General features: G+C 35.1%; 1 protein-coding gene across 1 annotated transcript in view; it reads right to left on the bottom strand.

Annotated features, from left to right (window-relative positions):
* Nucleotides 1–7,233: 7,233 nt before the first annotated feature.
* LOC121325609 (leucine-rich melanocyte differentiation-associated protein-like) overlaps nucleotides 7,234–26,214 on the bottom strand; it is a 309,297-nt gene continuing 290,316 nt past the window's right edge. Inside the window, exon 7 of the mRNA XM_041268416.1 lies at nucleotides 7,234–9,570. Coding sequence (XP_041124350.1) covers nucleotides 9,491–9,570 — 80 coding nt within the window. The 3' untranslated portion in view covers nucleotides 7,234–9,490. The remainder of the gene's footprint in view (nucleotides 9,571–26,214) is intronic.

Genomic DNA, 26,214 nt, shown 5'->3' with positions numbered 1-26,214 from the left:
TATTTGTTATTAATAATATCTGCACAATTATCATATTACACAGAGAAGAAAGAGGCAGCTAATGAAAAAATAAATGACATTTTTGTTTCGCCAGTAGGCCTTTATCATGAAATCTTGGAAGGGCCTTGTTACTTTTGATTCCTTTGCTTTCTTCAGGGAAACTTCACGATGAAGGTCTACAGGCAGAATAACTGCTTCTACAGCAGTCTGTATTTTTTGTACTTTTTTTTTTACCATTTATTTTTTTCTTAGTCAGCCTCCCACTCTGACACACTATCTCTTTTTGTCCATTATAAAAAAATTGGGAAAAGAACACACCAGTGATTTTTTTTTTTTTTTTTTTTAAATATTGACAAGTGTTTAATACTTAAATCACATCATGGCTGTATGTTTAAGATCACAGCACCAAACTGTGCTGCCCCTAAAAAAATATTGGTTCTCTTCTGCAACTGGAGAGTATCAAAGCACAATCAGATGGTTACCACTTGGAAGGAAAAATGCCTCTAGAGGGCACTTCGTCTCTATACAGCATTCAGGCGTATAGATCCTCTCGATCCTTTCTGCATGTTGACAATGTGAATAAATGTCATTGTTTCCAGCAAGTTTAATCTTTTGTATTTGGAATTTAAAGTCAAGCGTACCAAATCAAAGCTCAAGGCCAATATAACGTTAGCACCGAACAGCATAATCTCCTTCAATAAAAAAAAAAAGCTTGAAAAACAAAGCAAACTAAATCTTACTTCTGAATTTTCAAAACTGTTATTAACAGGCTTTGTTTAAGAAAAAAAGGGAAATATATAATATATTAAAACTATTTACGGTAGTTTTTGTGAACAAAAACAAAGCATCCCTGGGGGTATAGTCCTTATAGGTAGGTATGAAATTTTAAGCCAATATATTAATTAACAAAGAAAGTTTTGTTGCCAAGGGAAGATACATATGACAATGGAACCCTTACTACTTGTTATTCATGTAAAGGAACCTTCCCTTCTGGACAAGGAAAGGAATTATGTTAAAAGTCTAATTTAAATACTTTATTTAAACTAAATTATTTAGTACCAGCAAACAGTAAATTAATTACACCAGCAGTTTTACAAGACTGCTGTACGCACTGAATTATAATGTTTCCCAGTATTTTGCTATTATGCGTAGCCTATCAAATACAACACAGTTTAATTGTCCCCCACAAAAATTAACTGTAACTGCCAACAGATGTTGGTTTCCATTACATTTTCTCCCTCACCTCAAGTAGTAAAAGTGATTTATAGCTGTGTGTTGTTATTTATCATTATTCATATTCTGTCAGCAGCGCACTGGAGGTTAATAGAAATGCCAGCATGCTCACAGATTTACTTAGTACAAATTTTATCCCAAGGTTCAGGTCAGATGACTGGAGTTTGTAAGTGTTACAAGATTCATGCATTATGTAGAGGAAGCTGACATGACCTTGAGCCATCACTGCTTGAACTATATATTATGCCAGGTACGACCTTCGAGGGGCATAAAGATACAGCTGATATATTTAACAGTGTTTCCCACCATATTACTGACATTTTACATTAGATTAACTCATTTTATATGGCCAGCCATTTTTTATGCCCTGTAATGTTTTTGAAAGGTATTGGTACCTAAAGAGATTTCCCATACCTTATGTTGACATGGTAAAAGAAATAGGATTTGTATTTGCATCAACTTTAAACTACAGAATTCCTAACAAAGCGATGTTGTACATATGCCAAATTGACAATTGCTATATATATATATATATATATATATATATATATATATATATATATATATATATAGTGTGTGTGTGTGTGTGTGTTAATGTTGTAATGGTGTGTGTTGTAATGTTGCACTTTAAAAATAGTTTGCAATGGAGGAAGTAGAACATGTATGCACACAGTATGGCTGTAAACAGATGAGCTTTGGTCTTGTTCATTAAGGAGAATACCACGTACCATATTGGGTTGAAGCATGGTGTATTTGTATTTTAATCATTTTGTAGGGCTCGCAACTTTTGAAATAATTGAAAAAGGTTCAAATCAGGATCAGAAATTCTTTGTGAGTGCTGCATATGAGTGTTTATCAAACATTTTAGATCAAATGCACAATATATCTTCTGCAATAAGTTTATTTTCCCTGCAGCAATGGACATATTAATACAAGGTTTTACTGTGTTTTTGTTTCTGGTGTATTGGGACTTGTTTGGCCCAGCTTCCAGATTTTAGCAGTGAAAGGAAAAAAAAATAAATCAATAACTTCAGTGTTAGCAAAGCTACAGCAACCTTTAAAATATCAAGACAAATCCATTTGTTTCATAAATGTCTTCATTTCCAAATGTCATTGTTAAGCAATCTAAGCTGTCTTTGTCCATGACATTTTATAAAACTTTTCTCTTAATCATTTCTGTGTAGCAGGAGCTATCATGTGGCTACAAAGTAAAGAAAGATGCATGTCCACTCCACCCTAACATATCTTCCTATTTTGTTTCTGTGCCCAGAAAAAATTAAATACTCCATGGAGAGAAAAGCCCTATTGTAGTACAGTGTATAATGAGAAGTAATTACAGGGAAAAATGAAAGCTGCTCCTGCTGTTAGGGAAAATGATAAGGCAATACTGTTCTTTAAAAAAAAAAAATCCTTGGGAGTCCATTTTGTTATAATTGGTTCCAGAATTATTTATGACATTAATTGCTGCATTATCGACTGCCTGTCAGCTCTTCTGGCAGTCAGTCCATCTTTCTTACCATGGAAAGCTAACTCAGCCCAAAGTAGACTGACAAGCTAATTATACCCATCTCCCCCTCAATGATAAATGTTGCTCATCTGAAACCTTCCTGGAAATAGGCTCTTTCTTCTCCCTTCCTCTTAAGTCAGCTTCAGCTGATATCTTCAGGTACAGAGCTCCCATTTGGACTCTGAATGCTGAGGTTGATTAGTTCACAATCTCGCTTCATCCTCAAACTGAGTCAGCTGGTGCTATCAGTGTGTACGCCACTCACTGATATGACTGTAGTTTTTCAGCGGATTTGCATTGGGTCATGTCTGTCACTCAAAATTTGAAGCCCAATAATTGATGACTGTGAATGACCCCTGACTTTCTTGAGTCCCAATGACAAAAGTTCATCCTTTGCTTCACATTTTTATGAACTTAGAGCTCATGAAAGGTGAAGAATATTACACTGTAGTGATGAAGCCCTTCATCTCTTCCGAAACAGAAGGCCGACTGCAGTTCTAGACAGCTTAAACAGTTTAAAAAATAAAAAAACAATACATGTGTGGTCTGTCTGTTTTAAAAATGCACTATAAAATACTGGTATGGCCCTCTGATTTTGAAACAGCTACCAGTATTTTGTCTGGTTACTACTGTCCTACCATTAAATTTTTTATTTTTTTTTATTGTATATTTAATAAACATGTTGGCCCATTTCCTTGTTCCTGGTTTGATTATACATATAAATCATGTCATACTTTCTAAATCATACTCAGTATTGTAGAAATTTAAACTTACTTGGTGTTTACACAGTTTCAATACAAAAGATACGCTAAGTCCCTGATGATACAGCACGCTTTATATTTGCAAAGTACTTCCCTTGAATCACATCAGTAGAAAATGATGGATCGAAGATGGGAAATGCCTAAAGGTTTCTTTTTGGTTCATACCTTAATTATTCTGCATGGTTTTCTTCTCCCTACTTACACAAATCCATGTCAAACTATTGCTTGTTTTTATTCCTCAGTTTGTTTTATTTATACTGCACACATACACACACACACACACACACACACATATATATATATATATATATATTTCTTCTCAAGATGTACCATGACAAGGATCGTAAGAGACATACACCAAACTCAGAATGTCCCGCAGGCAGCTTCCATGGCTTGGATGCTGTCAACTCCAGCTACATCAGTAGCACTGGCTCAATGGCAGCGCCTGTGACACATGTCAGAAACTTTTAAATGTCTGCTCTTTTCATCAGGATGCCTCTACAGCCCAGCCAAGGGAGAGATGACATTTTGTGCCGGGGTGGGGGGGTGGCGACGGCTTGTTGTGGCTCCCTCCTCCTGCCTCCTCCAACTGTCAGTCCGAGTTTCTCCAAACATATCAAAACAGAGACAAATAAACCTTGTCATTTAGAAATATTGGCACTAGTGACCATACTCAAAAACAGCATGTCAGTAAGAATATGGGCACATTTTCTCATAGGATGATATGCCACACAAAAGTAGAGGCGGGCTATCTCCGACTTTTCTTCTGTGCTGTCTTCTGAAGATTGACAAGCACTACTCAGCTACTGTACACATGGTTTCCTTCACATTCATAGCCCTCTGCAATTTAATTGGAATAATTTGGCATATAAAAAGACCTGGTAGGATATGATGTGCTTTAATGCAGGAGTGTAAATACACACTAAAATTTTGACAACAAAAACACTATGTTAGAAGCATAACGCTCTGTTCCTCTGAATATGCATCTGATCACTTTGGTGCAAATGACTCTACAGTGTTTTACTTAACTGAATGCCAAAGTTCCACAGAATTCCCATTCTTATTATAATACGAGATAAAGAATAGGTTTTAGCAAACATTGCTTGGTAGGTTTGGTAAAAAGTCGGAAATTGAGGGGTCAACGCGAAATTCACTACGTATGTAAATTCTCAGCAATTTAAGTAGACACCTACTGACAGTTAGTTTCCAAAATACACAACACATACATATGACATGCATCTTTTTTGTTATTAAAATATGCTTTTGAGATCCATTGAAAAAATATATGCTAATTTTTGCACAAAATAGTAAACACAAACAAAACCAAACACAACTAACTTATTTTACATTTTATGTCAGAGAGTAATTAACATTTCTGTGTTATTTAGAGCTATAGCCATACATGTTCTTACCTGTTTGTTTCTGTGTAATAATAATATGCTCATGAGTCACAAATCACATCTTAAAACAGCTGGTGATTATATACTCCCCTACCCTGCAGTACAGGTAATGTGAAAAGCGACTCTTACTCTAAATACATAAGAATTATTTAAATAAAAAAGGTATTTTTACAAATAGTCGTGCTGTAGTTGACAATCACGTCTGGGGCAAATGTAATAATCAGTGCAGGTGTGTCTTAATCGTTGGTCTTTCATCAACATATAACTTTCATTATTGTTTTTCAGAAAAAAATTTTTTTAATGTTCTGTAGGGTACAGTTTAAGCGATAGAGCCCGTTGATGCAGGCACTACTGTGTGGTAGATGAGCCGAGCAGGAAGCTTTGAAACCTATATTTACCTGGAAATTGTAATATTTCTACTAAGGAAAATAGTCCCTAACATAATTAGAATAGAAAAACGACATACACGCAGAGAAAATGTTTTTATTATTATTATTATTATTATTATTATTATTATTATTATTATTATTGCTAACATATGTATTTATTGGGGTCTGACTCTTTCTTATAATAATTTATACATGTACAATTCTTGAATAGTCCACGTAGTATTGAGTCTGACTTGAAACTTGTTGTTGGAGGCGGGGCGTCATTCAAGCAGGCAGGGAGTGGATTGACTGGTGCTGAAAGAACTGAAACAGGGTTGGGAGTTTGACTGGTTACTTTTGAGGTAGGGTGTTGTTTGGATCCATCCGATGACAGAAATGTGGACCAATTGTGTCTTCCCTGTTGATTTGCTGTCCAGTAGCTGCGAATTGAGCCTTCAGTACAGTGTCCTGTCACTGACATGATTTCCCTTAACTCTAGACCAGCATCAGAAAGTATGCGGATTGATTTTAAAATATAATTCACAGTTAAGCACTTCAACGTTCCAGCAGGCATCTGTGCAAAATAGAAGCCCGCTAGATCTGGAAGCTGATTGGCTGTTTGCTCTCAATTGTTTTCTAATTTATATAAAATCTGTTTGTTGGAGTGAATATTGTCATATTACATTATATTATTAAAGAACACTAAGATAATATCAACAACGTATTTGTTTTGAAATTGTTTACAAAAATAAAAAAAGGGTGTGGCCAATTCATGCATGGTTTATGATTGCTGACATCTGTGTGTGAGGATGCATGATTGATCTTGGCTTTAAACCAGATTATTTAATGCTTAGCTTTAATTTAAGTACAACTATAACAAACATTGTTATAAAAAAGCAAAGAAAACAAACAAAAACCAACAATGAATAATGGACCTTTTGGAGTTTTTCATGTTGGCTTCCTTTTTTATAATATAACAAACTTAACAGGCATTGTTGGTGAAATAGTCTTGGCCTGTAATATGCTGTAGATACAAAAAGAAGATTAATTTTTACAGGAGTAGGTTTGGGGCAATTAAAAAATACTGCCAGTGCATTATTATTGCAAGAGGCCCCTTTGAAAAGTTGCTTAACATGTCACTGGCAATAGAGATAGTGTATCTCTGTGAAACGTATGCTTTCTCATGTTTTCAGTGTTACAGTCACAATGTATTATTGCTTGTTTGAGATCATGTGCATATATGTAGAAGTTTATACAAAACCAAAATATGTATGTTAGCTTCAGAACCCCTGTGTAACTTGCTATCCCATATGATATGATCTGCGTAATTTTTCACAGCAGCTTTGCAATATGGCCACCTAACTATATAAAGTGTATTCTGGCCAGATTGAGCTTTTGTTCCAGTGAAATGTTTGCAGAAGAACTAACTCTCATACACTCATACAGGTTGTTTGCTTCTAGATTTGAAGCATTTGTTATTGTTGATATTACAATTTAGAAAAATAATACAGTGTAAAACATCTTGAGGTAATTTGTTTTACTAGTGTATAATGTGTTAAAGCATTAGGAATATACCAAAGATCATCATAAACACTGAATAAGGATTGCTTTAATGTGTTATAATGAATATCAAAACAATTTCCTAGTGACACAAAACAGAAACAGATATATTATAAAATATAGGTGACACTAAGTTACAAAACTTGATTCACAAGGAGGCAGACAGATGAATCAACGATTTATCCAGCGTGTTAAACGTCAGAGAAATATGAATTATTTAATAATAAGTAATTGGTGAAGTCAGGAATGCAATGAAATTGTTGTGTCCAAGAAAAACATATTCCAACGGTATCCACATATTAACCCACTTCATCAGCTTTACCATCATGTGAGCATAGACTTTATATTTATCACTTTATACTGATTTTTTTTTTAAAAAAACATAATCATTTTGTCTCAGTATGTCACATGTTGGAAAAAAATGGCCCCCCCAGTAACGTAATGAGATCCTCACCAAAATATCATTAAAACTGATGTTTTTAAAGAAGTCAACCATTTTGTGTAATTTGGTAAAATAAAGCAAAAAATTAAAACAAAACAAAAAACAGAACAATGTCTGCTAGTTAGATGTATTTAAATGGATGAAATCTTTATATCAGGGATACACATAAAATGAAATGTAGTTTTGGAATGACTAAGAGAAAATCTTCAAAGATAGCCACCAGCAAAGATTTTGAACACTAGGGGAAAGTCAATTAATAGTTCATTAAACAGGCTACAATTAAGAAGGTTCAATCACATTTTTAACAAATGAAAAAGGTATCAGTGCTTGGGTGTTGATGATGTACAGTATGCTGTAACATTGTAACAGGGTTTACTATACCATACAGGTGCAGGAAGTGGCTATTTATCAGTGAGGGCCTGACACAAGAATTCTTTTTTGTAAGATTTCCTTTCTACTGGACCAACTGAAAATCCTTAATCCTTAAATGCTCCTCAGCGGTAAGTTTTAGGAAGTGGAACATTATTTCAAATTCTGCAAAGACTGTGTGGACCCTGTGGTCTGAGGCACATGAAAATAATAAATAGCTGAAATAATATAACCACTACAAATGCTATTAAAATGAATTACACTTTATCTAAAAGTTATTTAACAAAGTAAGTAGTTTGCTTTCTAAACAAGGAATGGTAATACAAAAATAAAAAAAAAAAACACATGAGTTTTGGTGGCTTAAATAGTTTGATAGCTACAGTCATGATAATTTGCCTTCCAGTGTGTCATGAATATCAAACTTTATTAAATAAATCAAAAAAGATTTAGAAAAAAATGTCTAATGAATGAATAAAAGCTTTAGAAATATGGCCCCTGATAGCAATGTTTGGTCTTACCTGTTTTCTTTAATAAATAAAGGGATACAATTGAAACATTCAGAAAAATAACCATATATGTGCTCTCCAATTGTTCTTTATAATTGAAACAAAATCTCATGTGTCATTATATAAATAATATTTATTTAGTGGAGTAGCAGACATTCATCAAATGGTGAATAGAGTCCAAGCGAGAGAAGCTCCCTTGGAAACAATGTCATGGCTTAATACGAAGCTGTTAAAGTCACATATCACATGGTTCTATGTCTCAGCTATTCAATTGCAAAGCCTACAAACATCCATATATGTAGCTCTTGCCCAGAGTGTCATGTAATAAAATGCAGTTTGACAAGAAAGGGTTAGGAATTTAGTGTTTCTGAAAATGCAACAAGAATAAAATATTTGTGCATCGCCACCTTTAAAAACACAAATTCTTTATTTCCTCCCAACATTCCAATATTTTGTTTAATTTCAGAACATATATTAGATATGGAATAAGTAACATGATTAATCAATCCCATTACATGTCTATAAAAGGAATAAGGGTAAATGACTCTGTAATTATTACAATAAACCTTAGTAATTGTTACAATTAAATGAAACCATTAGTTAACTCACATCCAAAGACTACTTCATAAAGACACAATATTATAGGAACTTTTTTTTAAAAAACAATTATAACATTTAACAAAATACAAGTGTGCTATGAAGCTCAAGATTTTACCAAAGATTGACAGAAAATAGCTGCTGCTGTGGATATCTTATAAACAAAACACTGTAGATTATCATATATATAAACCTTGGTAATGGATTAGGGTTTTACTTCACTTAAACTACTAATAAACTTGGGACTTCCAATTAAGTAACAGAACATCTTGAGATACAAACTGAATGTTGTCTGCTTGAAGTGGACTGAACCACTGATATGGGGGGTATCAGTGGGTGAAAGTCAAATTAAAAGAATCAGTGGGGACTGAACCACTGATACTTTTAATTTGACTTTCAAGAAGCTCATCATCATTGTTGTTTGCGCAAGCTCAGTGCAGCCTCAGGTGTGACCTTTGCCCTTCCATGGGTAGCAGGTTGAGCCAAGCAATCCATCACAGAGCTCATCCTGTCAGGCCAGGCACTTGGCTGCAGCTGTCTGTCACTCTGGTGAAAGGGGCCTGCTTAAAGGCAATCATGTCAATCTCAATGTGATTGCTCAGACCAGGATAGAAGGATGGTCTTGACAGGACAAACAAAGTCAGCAGAAGGCACTAGAGGGCTGTATTTGGTTGTTTAAAATGTAGAGGTGGTGTATGTGCTTTTCTTGTCTTTTTTTTAACAACTGAAGCAAAAATGAGTTGTTGATCAGAGTTGCTCATCGCGAATGAATCGGTTGCCTTCTGAATGCTTTCCATAGTAGACATATCGACATTTGGAAAATATACCTGAAAAATATAAAAATACAATTAAAAAAAGGAATATTACATATTATAAATATTGTGGAAATGATCATTTTGGCAACTGGTTCCAGTGGAGAAGGGCCTCTGTTAGTTAAAACTGTATTTGATGTAAAAGTCAGTACCAGTATGGATATCTTGTAAGACAAATAAAATACTGTAGTGGGTCTCTCATTTTTACATTTGTATTTACTTTTTGTATAACAACAAGAATGAAGAGTCAGAGAGAAAAGTGCCTGAGCCAATGAGAAAGCTCCATTAACTCTACAGCGATAGTAAGAGAAGGATTTTTTGCCAGAGGAGACCAGATCATATTTGTAATAGTAAATAGTAAATAGTAAATAGTCTTCCACATTGCAATTAAAAAAAAATACAATCAGATTAATATTCAAAAGCATACTTTCTAAATGGAAGACAAAAATATTTTAAAGGTGAAATACAAAGAATATTAAGCCAGTGGCAGTCAGGATCTTCTAGGAGACTAAAGAAAACCTCCAAACAGGAAGACAAGATCACCTAGAAGATTATATTTAAATACGATTCCAAAAGACAGAGTAGGCTCAGTTATGTTCAAGGGCTGTTTTGGAATCTGAGAGTTAGAGATCCGGTCAGGATTACAAAGGGAAATAATTGGACAGGAATTTCAGTTACGGAGGATTAATGATACAAAATGTACAACAAGACTCAATATGCATTATCTAGAAAAGAATGACACAGATGCGAATCTGACAGAGATGTCATGGCATCCACAAAAAAACAGATACCAAAAACCAAGGCAAACCAAAGACTCTTTGTACCATACTGCAAATTATATATTTAAATCCAGATGCTAAAGGTACTATGTAAGGAAAGTAGTTTTAATTGAACTTTTAAGAGTAAATATTATAAGTAGACTTATACCAGCACATATCATATGAAATTTATTGCCCATATATAGATGTCCTTTGTTCACTGATATGAAGCCATTTTCTATCAGCCTAGTAATTTGATGCAAAAGTGAAGAACTCATATTCTATGGGAAATATGTTCAAGGGAATAAACTCATTATGTGTTCAAATCCCCAATGGTAACAAGAAATACAAAGATAAAAGTGAAAATGCTGTTCAAACTTTGCATTTACAAAAGAAAACATTGTCAGATGGGAAAAAACAGTAATTTACCATTAGTTTATATAAATAATTTTTTTTTTTTTATTTATAAAATATATATTTATAAAATCATATACAATATACAGTTGTAGTAAAAGTGTACATACCCCATGGAAATTAAAAATTTCTAGAAATTTCTCAAAAATAAAGAATTTTACGAAAAATCTTTTGTAGCAAGTTTTGATTTTGTGGATGAGGGAAAAAAGTTTCAAGAAATAGATGTCTACAATTATTTATTTCAGCAATTATTTTTGCAAAACTCCAAAAATGGTTTAATAATTAAAAATCATTCATACCCTTTGATGCTATGATAGTATTGTCTACAAGGTGGTAGAAATTTCAATATGATAATACAGAACCTAATTCTAGAAAAGTCTAGACTATGCTGGATTGTAGGTGAACATTCTTAGAGAGTATAAAAGGTTAGGCATAGGGTGATTGTTGTCATTACCAACAAGTGGTGTGCAAAGAAAAGAACACCATACCTACTGTCAAGCATGGAAGTGGTAATATCCTTCAATGTGATTGTTGTTCCACTAATGGCACAGAAAATGTTGTTCCAATACATGGTAGAATGGATTCCACAGCAAGCCAAAAGATATTGGCCAATCATTTGAAACCTCCATTATAAAACTTGTTTCAAGCTTAATTGGACATTCCAGCACAACAACAACCCAAAGCACACATCAAACACTGCTTCAGAATGGTTAAAGAAGAAAAAAATCAAGGTTCTGGAATGGCCCAGTCAAATTCCCAACATAAATCAGATTGAGAATCTTTGGAATGCGTTAAAAAAGCATGTGCACAAGAGAAGTCATCAGAATTTGAACGGACTGAAACAATTTAGCATTGAAGAATGGTCAGAAATCACTAAAGAACCATGCCAAAAGCTCACTGGCAAATATCCTAATCGTTTAAAAGAGGTTATTATTGCTAAAGGTGCCTCAACTAGCTATTAATTTAATTTTCCTTGTCAGGGTACGAGTACTTTTGAATTTGCATTTTTGTTGCAAAAAAAAATGCTGAAATAAATAATTATTTCTTGTAACTTTTTTTTCCTCATCTATACATTTGAACAAAATGACACTTTAGCTTGAGGCTAATGCCAAAAAATGCAAATGTGGAACTGGAATATTAAAAGCAATTGGTCTAGGCCAAGCAGAATCTATCTGTAGCTCTTGCTTTCATAAATGTAGTACAAATAATAAGAACTAAACTGCAAAACACAAGCAATCAGCATAATTAAAGACCAGATGCCACCTCAAAGACTAAGAAATGCTGATTTTTTTAGAGATGAAAAAAGAATAATCCTGATTAGCTTTAAATTGACCTTAAAACTGGAGACAAAAATGCTAATTTTATTTTAGTTCAACAACATGCAAATTCTACAATTTTGATTGCACTATGTGTCAATTTTGGACTGATAAGCAAAAGGTCTAATAATTATAGCCATTTAAAGAATGAATAAGCAATGGCATGGAAAAAAAAACTCAATTCTCATCTACCTTAGAAAGCATATAAAACATATGTAATAGGGAGGAAAACATTTTTATTAAAGCCAAAAAAAGCTGAATCTAAGCCTTCTGATTTTTAAGATTGAATTGGCTAAGAATGCATTGTAAAGAAAGCTTCATTGTTAGCACTGACAAAAATCCTATTTGCTATATGTTCTGGTTTTTGAAGGGCTAGAAGCAAGACTGTTATGAAACATCCTAGTGAGAGAAAAGTGCCACTTGATGAATACAGGAGACTGCAGCTAGGTGTCAGCGCTTAGTAAATGAGGCAAGAACAAGTGGTATTAATATTGTCAATGATCTCTCGACAGGAAAACAGATACCACATTCAAAGTCAGTTTTAAATAGACATCAAGTGCATTAATGACAAAAAAGGGCAGACTTCAAACAAAGAGGCTGAGTGATGTGTTGCTGAGTGCAGCTCAGAGCTAGCAATAACGTGATGTGAAAAGACATTGTCAGGGCTAGAAAGACAGGCCCAGAATTGTACATAGTGACAGAAAACAGAGATGAGGACAGAGATACTGGTGCCATATTAGTGCCAAGCATATTCTAACACTGTCTTCAATGCTAACTCAACCTGACACCATCTCCTATCGCTTCAAAGTATTCTCCCCTGCATCTGCAGCCAGTTTTCTCCCAAGATGTCATTACAAACTCAAGTCTTATAAAACAAGTTACTGGCAGGCCTGTTCTGTCAGGGAGGAATTGGACACAGAGGCCTGGGGAAAACCTCAGTCAATCTAAATTTGGACTTTGTAGTAGAAGTGGTCTAATTTTTCCTGATATCTCAGCTACTTGAGGTGATCCAAACACTGAAGTGTGAGGAGCTGTCACCCTGTATAAAATCTTGAACAAAAATATGCCCGTCTTGCTGTATGTTCTGCACAGACACTGGACAACCTGGCAGTGGGGAATGAACTCCAGCTGCTGTTGCTCGCCAGGGGATAAAGGTGCTCAGGCTGAAGTCAGCTGAAAAGTCTGAAATGGTTTAATTTGAAGAACGTTTGGCTCCGTTGAGATTACCTACCAAGATACATAGCTATGATTCAATTGCCATGTCATCATCAAACAGGCCTTAAAGTACAGCTCAAAGGATTGTGCACATATTTGCACAGAAAAACAACTCACGAAGGAACATCTGGTAGATATATGAAACACGTGTGCACACACACATATTATACTGTATATAAGGATGTAGAATTGACCGACATAAAAACTGCAGAAGGGTGATCAATAACGATCACAGCGATGTCTTTGTTTTGGTGAGGGATAACAATAAGCTTTTAAAAACCATAGGTTCAACAAAACACACATGGATATACATTGTACATGTAAATATTAGTGGTTCTGAAGATATAGCCCTCATTAGTTCAACACATCAAAGGTCAGAACTCAAATGTTGGTCACCTAGATGAAACCCTTAAGTATTAAGGATTGACAATACCAAGTTAGATCACAACTCGATAAGCATTAACTTAAAGTATAGCTACAAATGTGAGTGACTGTTTTTAAATAGCATGTTAATGCCTTCAGGCACAACAATGCGTCACATTAAATTGTGAGGGTGGAAAACTTTATGAAGCCTTTTTGTGCTTTTATTAATATTATACTGTAGCAGGGTAGAAGGAGAGAGCCCTGCACATTATTAAAAGGGGCGGGCAAAGCCCTTCTTGTATATATGTTTTTGGTTGTTACTATTATTATTATTATTATTATTATTATTATTATTATTATTATTATTATATTATTATTAATTTGTAAATATGACGACAAAGCCGTGTTATTGTTTGTTTGTATTTATTAAAAAATATATGTGATGGCGTAGCTGTATGTTGTTATATTGTGTTGCAGCGTGGATGGGAAGTCCCATCCACATTAATAAACTCGTGTAGGTTGTGGCCGAGGGGTAATAGAATAATTACCAGCTAGTTAAACCCCTCGGCTATGATATATAAGCCTGCAGCTCTCTGCCCTTGAGGTGAGTGTACAGAGGAGGAACAAGAGCGAGAGAAGCAGAACAAAACTGTTTTTTGTTAAAATATTTTATTTATTTTTGTTTGAAAATAAATGGCAGCGCCTTTTACCCTGCAGTACTGCCCCTGCATTTCTTCTGGTCTGACGTCACATATACCTATCAACTATTTATATTCATACGCATCTTCACAAGACAGAACAACAATAGTTTCACAGTATTCTTGTAACAACAAGACAGTGGTTTTTCATCAGACCCTTAAATCCCAGATTATATTGGAACATTGACTCTATTTAAGATACAGTAATTGTGTTAGACCGAGAACAGCCAGGACAGAAGAGTGGTGATGCACATTTCATGGCAACTACCATCTATCAACAAGCACATCAGATCTCACCATGCTAGTTTCCAACTAGTCATTTGGAAGAGAAAGCTGGAAAACTGTAATGAAGGTGGTATGAACATAAATATGTGAATTTTGCATCCCTGGCCAGAGGGACTGAGGTGCATGTTCTCTGTAAACTAGCAGTTTAGCTGATGTGTGATAAAGTGCAGCTTGCTGTAAATACACTCCAGGGCTCCCAGCACAGCTGGAGATGAAAGTTGTAATTTGCAACAACAAAAAAAGAAAGAAAGAAAGAAAGAAAGAAAGAAAGAAAGAAATGCGTATCTAGCTCTTTCTCACATAATCTGTACTGGAAAATTGAGAAGCATGTCTAAGTCCGTGGGAACAAGTAGATGAACTGGTACTTAATAATAAACCTTGTGTCAGGGTGAGAGTCATCGAGATCTTTTCAGACCACAAAATATACTACTTTATACCAGCACTGTCTGACATGCATTTAAAGCCCTGTGCACATTAAGGAGCCATTAAGCTGACAGATTAAAAGTTATCTTGAAGCTAATGTTTCCATTATGCATATGCTGGCAGTGGAACAATCAACACTTTGTTCCTCAGATGTCATACCACCTTCTTTTTTTGTTAAAGGAGTATATCTTTACCTTCTTGAATGACAGTGACCTGTTCATCTTCAGTTGAAGCCTGATTATATTGAAAAGTCTCTTAAACCTGCACTGACAACTATTCTGCTTGACGAGTAGTGCAGTGCTAAAAGGTACAATAAAGGTCTTCTCTTAATTGTTTACTCTACATACTCCCTTTCAATCAAACACATGTCTTATTTATAGTTTTAATTACTGTCCTTCGTGGTCTTTATACTTTATACCCGTTATTCGACAAGCTTGGGGCTAGCAAATTGGTTTAGGAAATCATTATAACATGTGTACCAAATGGCGTTCTCATTTATATGGCTGCTAGTAAAATGTCCTCTCTACCAGTAAACATTTGCTATTGTGCGAGGTCGAGCAAGACCTCGAAATTGTTTCTTGAACTCATGTAATTGTAATCCTAGCACTCTGCGGTCTTGCACGTCCTGCTGGAAAATCGACACTTTCGGATTGATTTGCAGGAACAGAAAAACTATTGCCTCAAGGACTTTGTCAATGTATTGCAGGAAGGTGGCCATCAATCTGCACCAAAGGCATGTTAAAGGAGATTCCTCCCCACAACATCACACTTCCACCACCACACCGGTTGGCTTGAACAATACAACAGTCAGCATAAAACTCACCACAACGTCTCCGCACACGTTGTCTCCCTTCAGGTCTGTCAAGGACAAAACGGCATTCATCTGTGAATAAAACACTCCACCACTCTCTCTGCAGCCACCTCGGATGTTCTCTGGCCCACAGAAGACGACGATTTCATCTCTCAGCGTCAACATGTTACCCCTGAATGGCCTCCAAGCATGCAAATCATTTTCATGCAGACGGCGAGCTCCAGTCATTCTGTTGATGCGCGGTATATTTCTTCCTAGAATTTCTCGTGCTGTAGCCAATGCAGTCTGAAAACGATTGCGCAAATGGCTCAGTCGGATGTGACAGTCCTGGGCTGGTGTGGTGACCCTCTGCCTTCCAGGACATGGCCTGTCCCTCACAGAGCCGGTTTCCTGGTTTCTCTGGACTAGTATGCTGATTTTGAAGCAGAACATCTCATTCTCTGGGCAACTTCTCTCACAGACAGGCCACCTTCAATCATGCAGATAACAATCAGGCGATCTTTATTACTTAAGCAGGGCATGGTCTTATCTTTTGCTGTTCTTGCGTTAATTAAAATCATGTATTTTTGAATGGCTACTCCTATGGATTCTTAATCAACTAATTTTGGAAATTTTAACTCAACTCAAATACCAAACACTGAGCGCCTGGTGTTTTTATGAAATCACATGACTTGAGCTCAGTATTTTGTTATCCCAAGGAACAATACTACTCAAACAATCAACAAACCTGCTTACTATTTAAAATGTAAATAACATTTTGTATGTGCCCAATGAGCATTTTCATTGTTCATCAGTACATATGTAATACGGAAAAACCATTAGAGATTACAGACAGTTCTGTCATAATTAGCAAACGGGTTCATAATCCTGACTAATTACCTATTTGATAAATACAGTATGCATATTTTTATTCTGACACTGTTCCTTGCATTTATAGGATATCCTGTTCTATTTCATGTCTTAGATGACATCAAGTTCAAGAGGTACCCATAAATTGCAAGGCTGATGCACAAACAGCAATTACATATCAGTGTGTGCTTCCTTGGCCTTTTTAGCAATAAGTAATAAGCAATAACTTAATATTCCCCGTTATTTGTTTTTATTTATTTTTTCCTGACTGCTGTGAGGACAGGGTTAAGACGCAGTTTGAAAATTGAAAAATAGCTGCTGCCGGACCTAGCGAAGCCTCCTGTTTAACTAGATCCTTCAGGAAAAAACAAATTAATCAACAGCAGGCAGAAGTGGGTTTAATGATTGCATTCTGCATACAATCAGCTTTTCCCTTTTCAAGGGCCATCAATATGTCAAGGAAAGACATATCCGAAGGATGTAGCTCTTAGCATCAAGGTTATCTATTCTCTGCAAGGCTCCACTCCTTACTGGGCTGATACTTTACACTGTCTGTGTCTAACATTTTCATCAACTCTGTAATCAATCAAGGTAATAAAAAATTGTGCAAAAAAATCAATTAACAACGCAATTAAACTTTCCTTATTATCTCAAAGGACTTAAATAATACCTAAAGGGAAGATAGACCTGCTCTGCGCAGACATCCATAACCCAATGTGAAAGTGAATTATGAGGTTAGGCAGATGCAGCCATCCAGCAGTGCCATTATTTTCAAAACAATATATCTTACCTAGTTTGTTTTTTCTGTCACCGGCAAGACTATATTATATAGTTACTATTTATTTCATAAACAAGTATATACATTTATGGATTTTCCACTATTAGAAACCTAGACTAAACTCCTACAATGAAGGGCTTTATTAAAAAATCCACAGAAAATAAGACGGTGACCTTCCCCTGAACATAAATCTCAGCATCCCGACCCCCAAACGAGATACACCTGAGAATGAAGAGTAATGTTGTGATCAGTAAGGGTTGGTGCATGTGATTCTGACAGTGAAATACACATATGTGTGATTGTAAATGACGCATTTTAAAATAAAAGTATAAGCTACCGGTTCCAATGCTATTGTAAACAGCTGTTATTATACCTCAATCGCACTTACATACATCCAGTGTCCACATCACTTTTAAGTGGTTCGACTCTAGGAATAATGATGCTGACCACTTTAGGTTCCATACAAGGACTGTGGTGTTAAACCTGTTTTAAGGGCTCTTTATTGAGATTTTTTTTGTAATTGACACTGAAGGTTTTATCCCAAAATGGTGCCCCTTACTCCACAGCTGCGATTGTTTTTGTAGAGGAAATGCTTAAACTAGTACAAAATAAATGTTTAAACAAAACAAGCCTTTTTTATGTCAAGAATCATAGCTGGCAAAATTATTTCAGTTAAAAGTCCAGTTCATCTCTTTTGCTTCACTGGATCAATGCATTGATGCGCTGTTGAATGTTACACATTTTTGCCCAAAGGGACTGATAAAACTGTGCAAACCAGTGATGAGTTTTGACACCAAAATGTCTATCGGTCATTTATATTGAGTTAAGATGTTAGTCCCATTAACACATAGGCCCATGTTGGCTCAGAGGTGTGACTCTTGTTGAACTAAAGGAAAAAATTTGAAAACAGTTATATTTATCCCCACAATGTCTCTATTTTTATTTTGCATTTTACTCACACCAACATGTCAGCCATCCTTCACAAACCTGAAAGGAAACTTGAATGTAGGGCTTATAAAGTTAAGCTGACATTTGTTCTCTTCCAATAAAAAATATTTAGTCCATTAAACATAAATACCTGTCATTATGATGCATGTACTTGGTACAAGCCTCCCGTTTCCCTCTGATGTTTATTACAACCAAACAACTGCAGTCCCTGCATGTTTTCAACTTTAGTGTATTGATTAAACTTTTAAATGGCTGCCATATAACCCAGGGACATCAGGAAGATTAATTGGCATCAATGTTGATCTGTAATTCATTAGCCATTTATACTCCACAACCACATGGGCTATCAAGAAAATGCAGGCTATTTTTCACTCTACAGAGGCTTGGGAACAGATTCTGAAATGTGTACTGCATACAAATAAGATACAAGGGACTTAAACTCACAGCATGCTGCATATACCCTGCCAGAGCCTGCATGTGTTTAGAGAATATGAGTAGAATTAAGGAATGCATATGAGTGTTTTGATGCCTATGTATTTTCATCCAGGCATAAGAAAAGCCCTGCCCACTTTAACATGTTTTCTTGTTGCCTAGAACTAACATGCAGGGTATTACGGCAGTCACAGTGATATCCTCAATTTACTCCAAGACCCAAAGTGTTAAGGAGACAATGAGTAAAAGGCACTTAACTTATGCATTATGCAGTGGCACAAAATATCATAATTACACTTGTGAAGTACGGATGTTAATGAAAAGAGAATTTAATTTAATTCCTGATGTATGGACTCTAAATTCAGTATAAATCAGTGAGAGTTTTAACACATTTTCCTATTGTCTTCACTACCTTTCAGTGTCAACAGATTTTATGAAACCTTTACTAAAATTAAAGTTATTTAGTAAGTTCAGGATAGCGCTCAGTGTATGTTCTTTCTTCCCTACTGTACATGTTTCAATTCATAATCTAGTTAGGCCAGTGAAGTCTGTACCGAGGTTGCCTTTAATCGAGGTTTCACTGCATCTAGTATGAGTGTACATTTTTTATTCATAATTTTGTGAATACGTTTAAACCAGTAAACCTATTCAGAGGAAAATGCTAATACCTTATACATACAGTGCTCTCTCTTTATAACGTTGTATTCGGGAGCCATACTTATGAGACTGTGTAGTTTATGTTCTGCCTTATAATGAGAATACTAATGTTAGTGTAATGGCATTATGGGGCAAATGGTTTACAAACTAGAGGCCATCTTGCTCATTTGGGTGTTAGTAGCTGATTGATCCCAGAATCTCATCAAGCAGCTTCTTGAAGGATCCCAGGGTGTCAGCTTCAACAACATTAATGGGGAGTTGGTTCCAGACTCCCACAATTCTCTGTGTAAAAAAAGTGCTGTCTATTTTCTGTTCTGAATGCCCCTTTATCTAACCTCCATTTGTGACCCCTGGTCCTTGTTTCTTTTTTCAGGTCAAAAAAGCCCCTTGAGTCCACATTGTCAATACCGTTTAGAATTTTGAATGCTTGAATCAGATCGCCGCATAGACTTCTTTGTTCAAAATGACATGCCTTTTAAACCAGGAATAATTCTGATTGCTGTTATTTGCACTCTTTCTAGAGCAGCAATATTATTTTTGTAGCGAGGTGACCAGAACTGAACACAATATTCTAGAATCTAGAATTCTAGATGAGGTCTTACCAATGCATTGTAAAGTTTTAACTTTACTTCCCTTGAATTAAATTCAACACTTTACATTATATATCCAAGCATTTTGTTGGCCTGTATTTTAATGTCCCTTGTTTTCCTATAAAGCAGGTACACACTTGTCCATGACCTTGGTTCTTCCCCATCCGAGAAATCAGTTGAGTTTTTGCCGATATGGCATCTACAGTAGCTGTACTACTCTACTGCAATATTTACTTTACAACAGTCATAAGTTCATTTCCTGACACAATTTGTCAGGCTAGAATCCAAAAGTGCAAGGCTGATATGGAGAGTTATTGGTCTTTCAAGAAGGTTATGTTTCTCACGGATGAAGAGAATAACATAATGTATGGAATGCAGATGTGTCAAATTATTTTACATTTAAGCTTTAAAAAGAAATGTGTGACTGACTAAAAAGATTACCGAGCTACTGACCTCTGGAGGACAAAGGCCAGCCCTGCAAGTATCCTCCTTTGAGCACACTGAATGCCTGGCTAGCAGGGTTCGGTGTAGCGCAATGAGAAGAAACAGTCTCTGCTGGGTTTGCCTCCTTAACCTACGGGAGCACCAGAGGCAATGTAGCACTCCCTTTGGAGACCCTAGTGAACACTGTCCTACTTCGCACAGCCAGGTCATGAACCTGCACTGTATGACACACCCTGCGCACCATGAGGCTAAAACATTAGGTACAAAATGTAAATATTATTGTTCCAAGTTTGTTTTCTGTTCTTACTTTTCAGTTTAAATAGGCTTAGTTCAGAATATTACACACAGGTTAGAATATTTTTTACAGTGGAACACACATACTACAAGCTTAGACCTCTGCTCTGGGTATAATTTTGAGGCAGACCAAATTCCCTTTCCACTATCACATCTTAAACCTGTCTGGATTGCACTGGCTATGACCTGGATAACCTACACGCTACATTGCAATAAAGCAGTAATAACAGTCAAGTTATACAAAAACTATTTGCTGGCAATTTATGGTAGAAATACCCATTCACTGTTTTTTCCAGAGGAAATCGTGCAATAAACCTTCTAAGTGTACATGAAGAAACAAAGACATTTGAGAGATTTTAAACAACACAGCTTATTTCTCTAGATTCACATTAATAGATATTTATCACTCTGACAAGTGCACACTACACTGTTACATTTTTAAACCTAAAAAATTGTGCCTTGGAAAAAATGGTGATCGAAACATTATTTATTGCTGACCCATACACTTTCTTCATAATTCATTGCTGAGTAGAATCAGCGGGTAGAATAGACTGCTTGAAAAATGAAGCTGTGCTACCAACTAAAAGGCATGAAAAAACATGATGCCGATTGGAAATAAAAAAAAAAAAAATGTCACCTGAGAGAATCAGAGCTTTAAATCTCTCTTTTGCATAATACAGATTTAGGATCTCAGCACTAGAATGTGTTTATTTTTATTTTTTTATTCTAACCTAGCTGAAAAACAAATAGCAAGTATGTTGGTACATTTAAGACTAGGTAGCAGGGTCACAACTTTTAGTTCTAGTGCACTGGGGTCCTAAGTGCAAATAAAAAAAACAAAACATAACAACAAGTTCTCTGTTTTTCTGTTCCGTACCACCTCATGGATCGTTACTGCTGTGTTATCTGTTTGACAATGTGGGCAATAATCCTTACGCTACCAGTGCACTAGAGCAGCCATTTTTAAAAGATCTTTGAAACAGACTTTAAACTTCAAGATGTTAACAATGAAAAGAAAAAATGACAGGTATGTTATTTAAGCAGCTCTAGTAACACGTGGGGACATGCAACGCTATATTTTTTGGAACCCCGCTACTTACTCTAAGTAGTGAATACTGGAAGAGCAGTATCTTACTCTGAAACTTTTAGTTTGTTATTTACAGATGTTCCTAGTAGAAGTCACAATATTGTATTACATTTTCAAAACTTATATATATATATATATATATATATATATATATATATATATATATATATATATATATATATATATATATATATATATATATATATATATATATAGACAGATAGTGACTAACAATAAAAAAGGTCAGTAAATGTACAATATTACCATCCCTAAAGACAATGCCAATCAAGTGTAATAATTACAACAGAGCCCAGTGTGTTTGCAATTAGGAAGTATCTGTATTATTACTGATGTATCTATAGCATTACATTAGAATATATGTGATTGAGCCTTTAGTGATTTGCATTTTCTCCAATAACTAATTACAGAGAAAAGGGGATGTGAATAGATAAACCAACGTGGAAGAATTTTTGAAATGCACGCCAAGAAAAAGAGCACTCATCTGATAAAAATGTAGACAGGAAGGATACCAAAAACCAGGAGACACAAAGTTGGGAGATTTGATGAGGTGACTGCTACCACAGTTATCTTCTTTGTGAGGAGCTAGATGCCAGATTTGAACTCAGAAGCCATGTCTGATCAATAGTGCACAGTTTTTCCCACATGTTTTTAGTTACAAAGGCATTAAATCAAAATCTTTAGATCAGCTTAAAACTTTTTTTTTTTTTTTTTGCAAGGTCAAAATGAAATAATAGTTGCTACTGTGAACCCAATATATAACTGTTTTATTTTAGCATTTCTATTTTAAGATAATGCGTCATAACATGGTTTGGTGGGGGAATTTAAATCAGTTCCAGTACAACTATCTAATAATACTGTATACAGTGTAATGATATACAAAATATAAAATGATTTTCATATATACGTACTGAAATAAGTATTCCTACATAAAACAGAGCATATAAAACATTGTTTAAAATGTGGTTTCACCCTTTGCTATGTGCATCCTGTAGACCACAAATTATGTGGAATGTTTCTTCACTTGTCAAGTTTAGCATTATTAATATGCTTCTGAAGCTTACATCTTTTAGGTACCTAATGTTCTATTGGATTTATTGAATAGTAGGAAGTACTTTTCAAATTTGTTACTGTATGCACAGTATCATTCTGTAACTCTCATTCTTTTGGATAACTGCTGTCCGTGCAGATTCATAACCTGCTCTTACACAGTTTGTGCTCACCTGCATCTGCAATGCACTGACCATTTCTTTATTTGATTAGATTTTTTAGGAAATATACATACAACAAGCATTTAGTAAGCACTAATCCATAAGCACAGCAGGTTTGTCAGCTGGTCACTAGTTGACCAAAATGTAATAGTATTATATCACCGGAAGATGACAGCATTCATTAATGGAAGGGCTCAAAATTGTTATGTAGCAATAAAAGACTATCACTCTTGGGAGTATAACTTCTTTGAAATAAAGTAGATGAAAAGGAAATTGAATTCTAGAACACATACATTTTGACTGAAGTGAGAGATCACAGTGAGAAGCTAATTTAAGGAAGATTAAATTAATTTCAGTGACATTTATTCTATTTAGTAGAATCCAGGAGACATACAGTAGCTCTGGTGCCTTGAGATAAGGGGATAGTAATGTAAGGTTGGGCAGACTAACAGTCTATGGAGGCTTAATCCTATTGGTACAACGTCTTAGGAAACTATCATAAGAGATTTACAGTGTAGCTGACAACTATTATCTAATAAAATGGATTGTGAAATAATTTTATTTAGGATGATAATTTAATTGACTGCTGAATCAACCCTCTCCCTCACACACAAGTGCACACTATTAAAATAGTACTAATCAATTGAGTGCATCTATTTAAGATACACATCATTTAAAGTGCATATGTGTACTTGAGAGAAAAAATAAAATATGATGATGATTCATTTCAAATAAACACAACCTGTGTTATAAAGCAGTAATACTTATGTTGGTAGGAGTTCACATCCTATACCTAGAGTACATTATGAAAATTGTGGGGGGGTTAAGATAATACTTAAAACTTGCAATACATTTATTTCAGTTATGGCTTGATATTAAGTGAATCCTGACGAAGGTCTCAGAAACATGCAAGATATGAGTTAATCATTTACATATAAATTAACCCTTAAATTGCCAATACATATTCAAACCACAACCAAATACATTGCTCTGCCACTTTATTAGAACACCTCCACAACCCAATTGCTGTGCTGATGAGGAAACTCAGGTTCTTCATTGAAATATCTATTAATTGCGCATCACGTTTCAGAAGCTTTGTCACTTCATGGGATAACTTTAAATTGACTGTTCATTTGGAACAACTGCAATAACTGGGGTGGAGGAAACAATGCCGAGTTCATGCTAGTTACCAAGCAACGTGGCACAGTTCTCCAATAAGGTCTAGGAGTGATCCAGTCCTAGAAGTCTTTCAAACTTGACCTCCCTAAGTCCCAGTTACAATGTATTATTCAACGACGTGGGAGGAAAAAATAAATGTAACTAAGTAAAAGTCAAAGTATCCTTCTAGAAAATGACTTGAGTAAAAGAACAAAAGTAGCATATCTTAAAAGTACTCAAGTATCAGAAATAAAAAGTAGCCGCCCTTAAATTCTACTCAGGGAAATCCGCCTGAAAAAAGTATGTATTTGTTTCTGATATTGTTTACCTTTTCCTGCTTGATAGAAGAAAATCTCTGGTCTTGTTGTACACACACACACTCTGAACGCAGTCTGTCATTATATCCTTCCTAGCTATCCTTACTGTATCAATTTAAATTTAGAATAGCAAATAAAGTAAATACTAATTTTTAGCTGACTGTACAAATATGTACTCAAATCCTATTAAACAAACAAACAAAAAAAGTTATCGATAAGAAACACTTCACAAATTAAACCAAAGAGTATGAACAGACCACGGATGTTTTTTGGGAAAATCGCATTACTCGTGGAATACTGAGGTAAACGCTTAGCAACAAAAACTAGTTCTTCATAAAATCAGGATAAAACTATTAGAAAAACATAATTTTTAAAATTTTGTTTAATGTATCAATATTCTAGTAGCATTTGAGCCCTAAGGAGCCTTCTCGGCTCTGACATAACTGCGCGAAGCGAGCATTACCACATGATTAAGCCCACTCCTTCGGGCTCAGATGTTTAATTTAAATCTTAAATCAGGAACTAAAACACAACCTTTATACATAAATAAAACACAATTCATGAAACAATTATAGGATCAAATGTTAATAAAGTGAAATCCTGTTTTGAAACTGCTTGTAGATTCCTGTTACTCATCTATACTACAAATGTGTTTGTTGATTGGTAATTTTAAAAATCAAATCTGGCTGGGTATCAACATACCATGTCATCATCAAAGCAAGCAGACACTGCGCATGCGGCTCTGCTTTACCCAATCAGAATCCTGGCCAGCGCAAGAGTCAGTGTGCTGTAACTGAGCAGTGTCTTGTCATTTTTACACCAGATTCAGCCTTCGACTCCTCTGAGTAGAGAAGGCATGTGCATGCACTGCTCAAACTGACGTGCGATAAGACATCCAAGCCAAGATTAATATAAATATTACAGAAAATACAAAACATAATTGGCGACTCTTAAATAAATGAATGCTTTTAACTGTGCATTTGCAGATATGTATGGAAATGCATATCACTCAAAGAGCTATATGGTTATTGTAGTCTTTGGAAAAGAAGGTAAAACAAAATTAATTATTTTTTAGTCCTGTGCGAATCATGCTTTAAACGGCTGTTGTAAACCCGAGACCTATAAGTATTAGTACTCAACAAGTTTGCAATGAAAAACAGGAGGATAAACTTGGGGATCTAAACACCAGGTAAGGTAGGTTATTATTTCTGTTATTTAATGTAGATGTTTAGCAACTGTATAGTAGTGGTTCTAAATGTGATTATGAGGTGAAACATCATGGTTCTTAATAGGGCGATTTCGAGTACATTGCACGTTTGGAGTGTTAATTTTTACTTACAGAAACAGTTTTACAAATTATTACTAGGCTGTCAAATGATTAAAAATACATCGTGATTAATCTTGAGATTAAAAAAAATGAATCTCAGTTAATCTTGGTTTTAATTGCATATTTAATTGATACAATTACTTCATCTCATTTAAGTTTGTTTTATTACTGATGCTACTGGAATATATTTTCTAATGTTTTGGCTCGGTTACAGTATTTGCACTGTTCAGATTATTAGGCTTCCAGGCCATAGGCTGGAAAACCTA

Source organism: Polyodon spathula, chromosome 13, assembly GCF_017654505.1.
Source record: "Polyodon spathula isolate WHYD16114869_AA chromosome 13, ASM1765450v1, whole genome shotgun sequence".
NCBI lineage: Eukaryota > Metazoa > Chordata > Actinopteri > Acipenseriformes > Polyodontidae > Polyodon > Polyodon spathula.
The sequence above is the reverse complement of the archived record's forward strand: the minus strand, read 5'-3'. Positions and strand labels throughout refer to the sequence as shown.